Genomic DNA, 13,410 nt, shown 5'->3' with positions numbered 1-13,410 from the left:
TATCTATCAAATTGACTGCACACAGAAACTGTTCCATGTCTTAGACAGGGACATGTAAGTTTCTCACGTATATGAATAGGTAATCTTCCTTTCAAAATATGTATCACTTCTCTATGGGAAATAGGATCACTCCAGTACCTCGTTTTATTAATGTATTTATTGAAATACTGTCTTAATGAACTTCATTAACTATTATAAAACTCTGGTTGATACACCTCCTTAAGTAGCCTCTCTTGTTTGCTACCCGACCAGTATTTTGCTAAGAAAAGTTGTTCAAACTCCGTGCATGTATTACAATTCTCACTCGCTTCTGCAGCCCACAGTGCAGCTTCACATGTGATCTTGGACACAATAAATTGAAGCCTATCATGTTCAGACCAACTGCGAGGAAATATACACTTAAAATTGTTGATGAAAATTTTTGGATGGATGTTATATTTTTCAGTCAAACAGCTAGGAAACTGTCTGCTTTTGAATATGCTTGTCTCAACCTTTAAAGATGACAAACACCCTTTTTATACAGAAGTGTCATTTTCATTTCCATAACAGTCACTAAATTTATAAGGTGTATTCCCACAACAGTTACATTTTACTTCACTACAGAGTTTATTATTCCTAAGCCTGTCTTCGGAATAGTTGTCTTCAGTCAATACATTTCGTGGAGATTTTTGTTCTTAGTCTGATAATTTACAATTTGTTTCACTTTGCCACTTTGGTAATTCTTCAATTACTTTATCTTTAATAGCCTGACACTCACTAGTAAATAACTGGATAAGTTCATCATTTCCCATCTGTTTTTCCTTAACTACCTCAGCTCGTTTCAACTCGAGAGTGGTATTGACTTTCTCTTCAGTTTCCTTATTTTTAACTTCTATCCACTCAGAAAACTCATTATCTATTTCTTTTTTTTGTTTGGTCCTTTAAATATTTATCTATGCCCTTGCAAGTGTCTATTTTGGATCCTGAAATCTTTTCAGACAGATCCTCAATTTGCACATTAGTCTTCAAGTAACTACTTTCACAGTTACAGATTTTATCTGACAAATCACTATGCCCCTTTGAAATAGTTTCATATTTATTCTCCATCTCATTAATTTTACCCATAAATTCATTGTGTAGGTTAGTCATATCTATGGAAACTTTTATTTCTAATTCACTAAATTTAGTATTTAATCATTCTTCCCACTCTACTTTTAAGTTATCGAACTTCTCTTTTATTTGTCTATTATCATATTTAAGTGACACGATTTAATTTTCAAGTGACTCAAACTTGTTGTCAAATTTTTCATTTAGCGAACCCATATTCTCAGTTAACTGACGTTGCATACTCGTCATGAATTTAATAATAATATCATCTTTAAGCTCTGTAACATTTGATGTAACATTCACACTTCCCTGTGTAACTTTGGTATTTATAGACTCCTGTATATTACTGTTTCTACTTGTACTCGGGTCTGCTTCTACTGTCACCTCCACATCAATGATATTAGTATCACTTACATTATGTGATTGCTGTCCCACATTTATTATGTTTGGGACTCTTTCACCAAAATTTTGCTCACTCAAAGTATGCGATTGCTGGTCCATAATTTGTTCCTTAGTTACCTCCTCATGAGGATTGTATCCACTTTCACTTCCCTCACCCATCACTTCCAAACTCTGGGTTGCATTATCTCGTGCTCTCCTTGTTTGGGTGCATACTTTTCCTAGTATCTATATTCACAATTAAAATATCAATACCAACACAACACACAATTATTTGTTTTTCACAACATATCTGAACAACTGCGCTGTGTTCAAAGATGATTGTTTGTGATAAAATCAAAATATACTTTTACCAACCATAGAATTGTTCTTTTATACTATGTCTATCCTACTCATACCTGCGAGTATCTCATGTTAGCTGTGAGTACTTATCCTTTCCAATGGGTCGATGTTCTTGCCTTGGACCTAAAGTTGTTAGTATATCCTTTTCATGCCCCAGTTTGCGGCGCAAAGTATATACTGATGCGTCTTCTTTAGTCTCCTCCTTGTTTCTTGTTTATCTCGGCTTCTTGAGATCTCTCGTGAAGAGACACGATACAATATGTTCAGTAGTGGCGTGGGTCAATCAATGAAGTTACGCAACAGTTAGCAATTTAACTTTTGAAACTGCCGGTTTGTTGGCATTTCTGGAAATAAAATCACTCTCATACTTTCATGTGGTCACCAAATTTTGTTTAACAGTTTGTATGTGTAGTGGGACTTATTACATTGCAAATCATTCTAATGAATTAATTAATCTGCATTACAGTGTTACTAAGCTACGTTATCAGCAAGGTGATGTGTCTCAATCAGAACCTCAGCATTTTGAATGAACTTTTGGTTCATTTTTGTCAAAATCAGCACTTGTCTCAAAATTAATTTTCAACTTGGCGCATTAAGTCCAAGCGTATTTGCAACTATTGTACACGATTCACTGGACAGCTTGATCACACACTAGCACGTAATGTATTTCAAATTGAGTGTGCAGGTTTCAGATTTCCCTAAAGGGCTAAACGACTCTTTTGTAATAATGTGATGTGTGTATCTCACATAAAGTCTAAATGAAACTGGATTTGTCTTGATTAGAGTCAAAATCACAAAAAATTAAATTCACCGCGCAGGTCAGTGAACTGTACATGCGCACCTTTTGCACTCTAAGTGATAACTCATCTCATAGTAAAAGCCGCACATAAATTCACACTTTTTCATGCACACAAAATTCAAAACTTCTTTATATTAAACAGGTAAATTATGGCATGCAATTACTAATTAACATTTCCCATTCTGAATAAACTTCAAGAACTTATATTTCATAATCAATAAAATTTTATAGCCTGAAAGAAACTATTAGTATGCTAAAACGGATTCAGAATACAGTCAACTCATGTCTAGACGATGATGTCGTGAATTGATACTATCTTGGAATGAACGAAATACCTGTACTGAAAAATACTGTCCGTTGAGTAATTTACTGTCTTTTATAACAAATTTGGTACCCCTTGCATCACCATAGGAGAAAGTAACATATCACCTTTTTTGAAATAATTTCTTTCATATCAATGTGTACATGAGTGAAGTCACAGAGAAAAGGCTATATGTAAGGTATGTATGTAAGGCTCTCCTCCCAAATCCCAGGATCAATTGCATCCAAATTTTAAACAGAAACAACAAATTTCACAAGTATCAGCATTGTGGTGTTTATAATTTCCTGATTACAAGAAGAGCAGAGATACGGACAAAAACTTTTTCTTAACCTCTGCCATATAGGCTGCCCTGCATGCCTAACATGTTGTGATAGTATTGGCCTGCCTTATCAACCTGCTTTGTTGTCCAGTCTACACAGCAGGTGGATAAAACAGTTTTGAAGTCCCTGACATGTAAGCTGTCATAGATGAGAGCTGTGTTGTGGGAACAGTATCAGCCTGCTTTATCAACCTGTTTTGCAGGGGCCATGTGTGTGGATGGGCAGGGCTGGGGGAAGGTTGAGATGGATAGAGGAGGAACTGGACAGAGAGAGGAGAGCAGGGAAAGGGGGGGAAGAGTCTGAACTGCCATAGTTGGCAGACATGTGTGCATGAGATTTGCTTGCTTTTGTGAGTGAATGGTGTGTTTCTCTCTTTTTCTGATAAAGGCTGTGGCCAAACGCTTATGTGTAGATGTCTTTTAATTGTGCCTGTTTGCAACTTAGCGTGTCATCTTTATGATAAATAGCAATCTGTCTTTTCCTGCATTGTTAATATTCCTATGTTGAGTTACCAGTGTTTGACCAATGTCATTGACTATTACAGCATCACTTGATACATACACTTACAATCTCTTCTTGAAGCACAATGTTCAACTGTAAAGTATGTTGCTGTCTGAGACTTGAATAAATCTTTAGTCCTCCTCGATGATGTTAACCTCTTCAGCTGTCAGGAACTGGGGCAGAGCTCTTCTATACTAGGCTCTAGATAGACCTCCTTTCTATGCAGCTGCTGTGTCGAGAGATAGAGATTAGGGGAGGGGCATGTCCTCTTCAGAATTTCCCATTTGTCTTTATGAATTGCAGCAAGTCATCCTTAATGTCTGTGATTCAATTCACATTGCCGACTGTGATGTGGCACACACAATCTTCGGGCAATACCACATACTCACCTTGACAATGATAGGAAGGTTTTCAGAAGAAAATTGAATATATATGAACTACATGCCGAAAGAAGCCATTGTTAAAATATTTAAATAACTATGTACATATGCATTTGTAGATGCATCTGATCAAAGAACACAGAAAGATGTAGAAATAATTCCATTGTTTGCATAAAATTTGTTTTGAACATGTTAACTAGAATGTCTCACTTACTGGTGATTGTAGTGTGTTGTTTATTTTTTATTATTTTCCACAGGAAGAAGAAACAGTTTGCTTAGCTACTGCAGACTTTGAAGACTTTGTGCTTCAGTTTCTGGATCGCTGTTTTACGTTAATAGATAGCAGCTCTCTAGAGGTAACACGGTTAGAGAGAGAGAATGACAGACGGAGCAAACTTGAGAACATGGCAGAATGTGCTCTTGGATCAACAGTCACAGCTTTGCTGATGCAAACATCTCCCAGTATTTTTAAAGTACGGTTGTTTTTCCTGAAATTTTGTTGTTTCATTCATTTATGATAATGTGTAGAAGCTCTTTCTATTAAAAGACTCTTTTTGCAGTCGGCATTGCGGAAATTGCATGCACTTGTCATTGGGAGGATAATGGAGACGAAAGTTGCTGGACAGTTTGTCGCTGCCATTGTTCGATCATTTTCTAAGGTCTGTATAGAAATGGTACATTCTTAAATTACAAAATGTGGAAAGGATAGATTGCTGGTCACCACATAGAGGAGGCATTGAATTGCAGATGGGCACATTGAAAAACACTGTTATAATATTTTAAGCTTTTGGACAAATTAATTCTTCCGAAACAGAAAACACACATGGCAATGGGTGTGCAAGACATCCATGTGTTAATGTGTGTGTTTCCTATTTCAGAAAAAGGACTTTGTCTGAAAGCTTAAAAATCTTAAGTGTCTTTTTCATCATGCCTGTCTGAGACTACATGGCTCTTCTATGTGGTAAATAGCAATCTAGCCTTTCCATATTGTTATTACTCCATCCAGGACTTTCCATTGTTTAGAGAGAGAGAGAGAGAGAGAGAGAGAGAGAGAGAGAGGGTGGGGGAGGAGGGAAGTTTTTTTTAGAAAACGTGTTACATAAGAGTAAGGATACATTTTACTTACCATATGAATAGATACTGTCAGAGCTGACAATAGCCTTTTTTCAATAGTTTTTCTGCTTGCTAACTACATAACAGGACTCAAAATGAAGACAGGTTCAAAATGGTTCAAATGGCTCTGAGCACTATGGGACTCAACTGCTGAGGTCATAAGTCCCCTAGAACTTAGAACTACTTAAACCTAACTAACCTAAGGACAACACACACATCCATGCCCGAGGCAGGATTCGAACCTGCGACCGTAGCGGTCGCGCGGTTCCAGACTGTAGCGTCAGAACCGCTCGGCCACCAGCGGCCGGCGAAGACAGGTGATATAGACATTCTGCTAGTAAGAGTGAAGAGCACAGAAAACAAGGGAAGAGTGGGAATTATAAGTATGTGTTTAGATAATCAAGGGAATGACCTGAAGTGGATAAGAGTCCTTGTTTGCATCTACATGAAAATATCTGTGTTTAGGCTAGAGTGAGATGTGCTTCAGTTTTGTGTGTGATGGGATATTAAGCATATTTCAGCAAAGAATATACATTAAATTTGGAGGTGTAAATTGTCACAGAAACTATTTAGACAAATCTGCATGTGACATTGTGTGTATGATTGTGTGGATGTCATTATATATATATATATTTAAAAAAAGTGGCCAAGTGATTCTAGGCGCTTCAGTCCGGAACCGCGTGACCGCTACGGTCGCAGGTTCGAATCCTGCTTTGGGCATGGATGTGTGTGATGTCTTTAGGTTAGTTAGGTTTAAGTAGTTCTAAGTTCTAGGGGAATGATGACCTCAGATGTTAAGTCCCATAGTGCTCAGAGCCATTTTTTTTTAAAGATAGGATGTGAAGACTTTATGAAGTATATCAGAAATACATACGAAAAATCAATTTAGCCATAGATATTAATTGCAATTGTTTTCTTGAATATGATTGTTTCGTTTGTTATGTTTACGTTACTGACTTCAGATTCAAAATAGTGAATGTGCATTTAATGTAAGCCATTGGTGTTTTGCCATTGAAATTGATGTTTTCTGTTTATCATGGCTGCTGATAACTCGCTGACTGTTTACAGCATTTAAAAACTTGTATTACATAGATTTTATGTAAAATGTACTTTTCAAATTGCAGGTGAATGCAGAAGAGACTCTGAAATCATTAGTACCTCAGTTATGCAGCAGAATTCTTATCTTAACAGAGAATGATGAAATATTGAAGGATGAAACACTTGATGATGAACTATTGTACAACTTATTGATACTTTCAGAGGTGTGTATGGTTGCTACTGGAATATAAATAATGGAAACATTGAAACTTCCTGGCAGATTAAAACTGTGTGCCCGACCGAGACTCGAACTCAGGACCTTTGCCTTTTGCGGGCAAGTGCTCTACCATCTGAGCTACCGAAGCACGACTCACGCCCGGTCTCACAGCTCTACTTCTGCCAGTATCTCGTCTCCTACCTTCCAAACTTTACAGAAGCTCTCCGCAATATCCTTTCTTTCAGGAGTGCTAATTCTGCCAGGTTCGCAGGTGTGTGTGTGTGTGTGTGTGTGTGTGTGTGTGTGTGGTGGTATGTACATATCAACAATTCAATGCCACCACTATATCGTGAATTGTCACCTTCAACATTCCACGTGGAAAAAATATATCTAAAAAGAAAGATGATGAGACTTACCAAACAAAAGCGCTGGCAGGTCGATAGACACACAAACAAACACAAATATACACACAAAATTCAAGCTTTCGCAACAAACTGTTGCCTCATCAGGAAAGAGGGAAGGAGAGGGAAAGACGAAAGGATGTGGGTTTTAAGGGAGAGGGTAAGGAGTCATTCCAATCCCGGGAGCGGAAAGACTTACCTTAGGGGGAAAAAAGGACAGGTATACACTCGCACACACACACATATCCATCCACACATACAGACACCATGTATGTGTGGATGGATATGTGTGTGTGTGCGAGTGTATACCTGTCCTTTTTTCCCCCTAAGGTAAGTCTTTCCGCTCCCGGGATTGGAATGACTCCTTACCCTCTCCCTTAAAACCCACATCCTTTCGTCTTTCCCTCTCCTTCCCTCTTTCCTGATGAGGCAACAGTTTGTTGCGAAAGCTTGAATTTTGTGTGTATATTTGTGTTTGTTTGTGTGTCTATCGACGTGCCAGCGCTTTTGTTTGGTAAGTCACATCATCTTTGTTTTTTTTATGTATATATATATATATAATCTCCATGCATGAAGTGTTTCCTCGTAGCTATGAAGAAAGTATAGTATGCTTCCTCAGTTATGTTATTGTGACTGACTCAACTACACAATGAGTTGTTACTTTTACTTCTTCCATTATTTGTAAAATAAATTCTCAGTTTGAAGCTAAGTCAGTTAATGTAAGTTACAGTGAAGTTTATATGAAGACACTGCTTAACTGATAAGCTTCTGGAACCTTAAATTCCTCATTTTAAAGGAGGTTGTGATTGAATGAAATGTGAGATACGATGATCTCTGTTCTTTACTTTTCTCAGACACAAGGCGCTTTAGTTAATTATCTTGATCTTATCTGTAAAAAACATGAAAAAACTTACACAATTTTCTTGTAGCTTCCAGATCCCCATAATCTAGCACTTCTCCCTTAGCCCTTACTGAGGATTCCTTGGTTTTGACCTCCAGCTACCATATTTTTACATTACTGTTGATTTATTGTTACATGTTTTTTGAGCAAGTCTATCCACTTGTTCTTTCATAGTGTTTTTTATTACAGTTGTAACATATTTTAATTATGCCATAGTAGTTAACACAGGTTTCTCTTTTCCAGATTGTTGACTGTGATGGGAAATGTCTTATTCCATACATCCCTTCAATACTAGAAGTTCTTGACCGTACATTACATTTAACTTGCCGTGATGGTTATGTTTTCTCCAGCAAAATTTTACGAAATGTTCTGTACAGCCTGAGTTTTATCATGCCATTGGAGTATAGAAGTTCAACAGAATCATATGACAGTCATGTGAAAGATTACTTGCCAATAAGAGTGAGTATGCTGGTTTCTTGCTTGCCAATAATAGATAGCTGTGAAAAATATCATTGATGATAGAAACTTCAGGTAGGAATATCGACAGTACAGGAAATGACAGATTGCCACTTACTATAAAGAAAACACGTTAAGTTGCAGACAGGCACAATTAAAAGACACTTACATAAAGCTTTTAGCTAAAGCCTTCAGCAGAAGAGAAACACACACCATTAATACACACAAGGCTCAAATGGCTCTGAGCACTATGGGACTTAACTGCAGTGGTCATCAGTCTCCTAGAACCTAGAACTACTTAAACCTAACTAACCTAAGGACATCACATACATCCATGCCCGAGGCAGGATTCGAAACTGCGACCGTAGCGGTCGCACGGCTCCAGACTGGCGTCTAGAACCGCTCGGCCACTCCGGCCGGCTACACACAAGGAAGCACACCTCATACATATATGGCCACCAAGTCCAACAGGGGCCAGTATGCCTTCCGGGAGAAATGTCTTTTAATTGTGCCTCTCTGCAACTTAACATGTCTTCTTTATGGTAAGTAGTAATCTGTATTTTCATACATTGTTTATTGATTATAGAGGTAGATATCAGAGCATTTTAGTTTTGTCTTCCCTGTTAGTACAGTGTAACTATTATGCAGGCTCAGTGACCGAACAGGAACAAAAAGTACAGTATTTTTTAGTAATAAGTTATTCGTACCACAGTTGGGATAGAATTAATGTGGCATGTATCAGAGGTAAAATTAAGATAATTATGTTAAAAGTGTGTTGTCAAGTAATGTTGGTAGATTTTCCCATTGAGATATCATCAAGGATCTGAAAGTTGACAACTTGTCACTAGATTTTAAGTAGTTATTAAGAGAAGAATGTGTAGACAATTTGTTTATATGGAAAAGTCCCACAAGGTTTCATAATTGTGCAATTTCTGTTCTTAACATAACTGAATGACTTTAAACAGATATTCAAAAACTGTAATGTTTTTGAATTACCCAAGCATACTATTCACGAGTCCAAGTGTAAGACAAAGCCCAGATGATTGCCAAACAAGTCTACAAGTGGTTGACAGCAAACTGGTTAAATCTTAATGTCACAGTGAGATTATACAGGGCTTACATGCCCTGAGACAACTAAGAAATCTGAGAAAAACCTGGGAATTTTTTCATCTGAGGAAAAAACTGGGAAGAACCTGGGAGTTTTTTAGAACCCCAGGAAATTTTCATTGTTTAGGTTTTGAATTAGATTTTTGTAATTTTGACTGGTAAGAACTGATATTCTAACAAAGACTTTTACCTTAGCCCGCTACTGCAGAATAATACTGCAGCAATAAAACATAAACGAGAGAAAAATGCCAATATAAAATTTATGTTGAAAGTAAAATGTGCCATTTACAACAATAAAACAGTGTTCACACAAATGCCTGCCACCAGCAAAATGTGTTAAAGGCTTTAGAAAGACTATGCAATACTTTGTAGCAGCTGATTGCTTTCGATGAGTATGGTGTCACAACAGTTTAAATTAGATTCGTTTGAGCAGTTGTTTTAAATTAAGATTCATTTGAGTAGTTGCCATTTGGCTCATGTGCATGCGCAGAGCTGAAGTTGTGTATAAGCAGAATCTTTTCCTGCTTCTCACTATTTTAATTGTGGCTGTTAGATGTATTAAGCAGTAGGTGCAATCTGGCAGATTCGCACATGCACAGAGCAGTCAGTCAGAGTTGTAGTGGGGAGTAGTCTCCAAGCGACCTGCATTTACGTTTTGTGATTTTGTTGTTCTCTATTCGTTTACAACTCTCACGTCAAATGAAAACAAAATGGATGTATGTGGCTGAGAGGTATTAAATTAAAATACATTTGCACAATTTCAGAGAAGTAAAATTTGATATTAGTTTCAGTTTTCTGATATTATTTTATTTCCACATTATTGGCAATCAAGCACTAATCACTTTGCAGTTGTCAGTGTGCTAAAGAAATTTGGCTTTCATTAATATTTTCCGCAGAGGCAGTCAGCTCATTTGAAATAAAGTGTTTCATTCCACACTATTATCTAGTTTCAACTGTTGCTGTATTTCAGCTTCTGGCATGTATGACATTATGCCATAATAAAGAAGCAAACATGAGATGATACAGTAACGGTATTCCAAGAAAACTGGATCTCCAAAAACCACCTTGAAAAGCTTTAGCAGAATTTTACACATCTACCTACTGTGAAACACAGTGTTTTTCTATCACAAGACATGTTTCAACACTTGTCTGTTGCCTCCTTTAAATTGGATGCTATTTCTTAATTTGTGTTGTTTACAGAAAGCCGTTCTTCACTAAATTATAAACTGGCAGCCCACCATTTTGTATCATTGTAACTCCCCACAACACTTTATATTTACTCCTGGAGTAGAATGTAAACTGCCAGTTAACAGTTTCTTGCCTTCACAAGTAACTTCGTTAATTTTTATACAGTTTGAAAAATTTATGAAAAGCTTATTGTCGTTAGTTCTAATATATATGAACAACTGTTTTTTATTATTATTTTTTATTTTCGCAGGCTATTTGTATTTCTTATTACCAGCATTTTGCAGTGCTGTGTGGATGTAAACTTTGCTGGAAATGCTATATAACAGTATTGCAGAGTAAAAAAAAAATAAATAAATAAATAAATAAATCTATGTTGTTGTCGCAACATCGCAAAACATTAGAGTATTTTAAGGTGTAGAGTCTAGTTTTGAAATGAATATTGTGCCAAAGACTGCTCTCTAATTTTGCCTTTCTTATCTGGATAGGATATGAAAAAATAATTGCCCTAAGTACAATAACTCTGTGCGTCCCCTCCGCACAACATGCTACCCTGCTATACATGGTCATGTGATGCCCCACTGCACATGAAATTCCAGCCAGAAATAAAGACAAAAGGCGTATGAGCTGAGCAAACACTAAGCATGGGCTTCCTACGTCATTGAGGTTGCACGTGTGCGGTAGTGCCTGTCTTCTGCCACTCTCTGGCAACTGCTCAAATGAACCTATTTCTAATAGGTCGCAGGAAAATCTTGTGAATGGTGGTTTGAGAATAGTTACTTTGAAAGTAAATTTCTTTCTACACAGGATGAACTACGTTAGCTGTGAGAATGTTTGATGAATTTCTTGATTCAATGTTTGACTCTCATTCAGAACTTATTACTTTGAAGACTGGCCACATAGAAAAATTTCTGGCCCAGAAGACCAGACATTTAAAGCTTAGATTTTCTTGCAACTATAGTATATGTATATTAATTTAAACTACAAACTTTTCCTTTTTGTGTGTTTGTGCAAAATCTGCTACACACTGAATATTTGCTGTTATTTGCTGGTGACATAACATGACGTGAGCTATGATTGGCTGGCAAAAGTGCATCACAATCTCAATTTCAGAGCTTCAGCAAATAATGTGCTGTGTTTAGTGGAATTCGTATTCATAATTTCATAAGTAAAATATGCAGTGTACATGTTGCTGCACATCAAAAATCTTTCCAAAATGCATCATTTTTTTGCCGAGTTCAGATTAGATTAGTACATGTTCCATAGATCATGAATACAACACTTTGTAATGATGTGGAACGTGCCAGGTTAATAAAAGGTGTCTATACAAGATATTACATTACACAAAATATTACATGACACTTAATATTTTGTGTGTGTGTGTGGGGGGGGGGGGGGGGGGGGTTGTGGAAATTACCCGCTTACTATATCCAAAAATTCATCTAATGAGTAGAAGGAGTTGCCATTCTTTTAATTTCCTTTTAAATCCTATATGGCTATCTGCCAGACTTTTGATGCTATTAGGTAAGTGACTAAAGACTTTTGTGCCAGCATAATTTACCCTCTTCTGAGCAAAAGTTAGATTGAACCTTGAGTAGTGAAGATCATCCATTCTCCTAGTGTTGTAGCCATGTACACTGCTATTACTTTTGAATTCGTTTGGATTGTTAGTAGCAAATTTCGTAAGTGAATATATATATATATATATATATATATATATATATATATATATATATATATATATATATATACAAAAATGATGTGACTTACCAAATGAAAGTGCTGGATAAAAACAGAGATGATGTGACTTACCAAACGAAAGCGCTGGCACGTCGATAGACACACAAACAAACACAAACATACACACAAAATTCAAGCTTTCGCAACAAACTGTTGCCTCATCAGGAAAGAGGGAAGGAGAGGGAAAGACGAAAGGATGTGGGTTTTAAGGGAGAGGATAATGAGTCATTCCAATCCCGGGAGCGGAAAGACTTACCTTAGGGGGAAAAAAGGACAGGTATACACTCGCACACACACACACACATATCCATCCACACATATACAGACACAAGCAGAAATATGTCTGCTTGAGTCTGTATATGTGTGGATGGATATGTGTGTGTGTGTGCGCGAGTGTATACCTGTCCTTTTTTCCCCCTAAGGTAAGTCTTTCCGCTCCCGGGATTGGAATGACTCATTATCCTCTCCCTTAAAACCCACATCCTTTCGTCTTTCCCTCTCCTTCCCTCTTTCCTGATGAGGCAACAGTTTGTTGCGAAAGCTTGAATTTTGTGTGTATGTTTGTGTTCGTTTGTGTGTCTGTCGACCTGCCAGCACTTTCATTTGGTAAGTCACATCATCTTTAAATGTGATTTGAGACTTTCTCGGCGTATTCCATTCATGAAATCTTCTCGGGTGATCAGCCGAGTAAAGGCGTCGTCTTCTCGCAACGTTTCGAAGGGTTTCGTACCCATCATCTTCAAGCGATGATGGGTACGAAACCCTTCGAAACGTTGCGAGAAGACGACGCCTTTACTCGGCTGATCACCCGAGAAGATTTCACACATCATCTTTGTTTTTAGATATATTTTTCCTACGTGATATATAAAACTGTTGCCTCATCAGGAAAGAGGGGAAGGAGAGGGAAAGACAAAAGGATGTGGGTTTTAAGGGAGAGGATAAGGAGTCATTCCAATCCCGGTAGCGGAAAGACTTACCTTAGGGGGAAAAAGGGACGGGTATACACTCGCGCACACACACACACATATCCATCCACACATATACAGACACAAACAGACATATTTAAAGACAAAGAGTTTGGGCAAAGATGTCAGTCGAGGCGG

General features: G+C 37.3%; 1 protein-coding gene across 1 annotated transcript in view; it reads left to right on the top strand.

Annotated features, from left to right (window-relative positions):
• The window catches only part of LOC126259172 (proteasome activator complex subunit 4-like), a 251,235-nt gene that overhangs the window by 70,876 nt on the left and 166,949 nt on the right, over positions 1 to 13,410 (top strand). The window contains exons 10-13 of the mRNA XM_049955739.1: positions 4,407 to 4,622; positions 4,710 to 4,808; positions 6,387 to 6,524; positions 8,063 to 8,278. Of these exons, the coding sequence (XP_049811696.1) occupies positions 4,407 to 4,622; positions 4,710 to 4,808; positions 6,387 to 6,524; positions 8,063 to 8,278 (669 nt within the window). The remainder of the gene's footprint in view (positions 1 to 4,406; positions 4,623 to 4,709; positions 4,809 to 6,386; positions 6,525 to 8,062; positions 8,279 to 13,410) is intronic.

The sequence above is a fragment of the Schistocerca nitens genome, chromosome 5 (assembly GCF_023898315.1).
Source record: "Schistocerca nitens isolate TAMUIC-IGC-003100 chromosome 5, iqSchNite1.1, whole genome shotgun sequence".
Taxonomy (NCBI): Eukaryota; Metazoa; Arthropoda; class Insecta; order Orthoptera; family Acrididae; genus Schistocerca; species Schistocerca nitens.
Note: the sequence above shows the minus strand (reverse complement) of the source record. Positions and strands in the feature narration are given on the sequence as shown.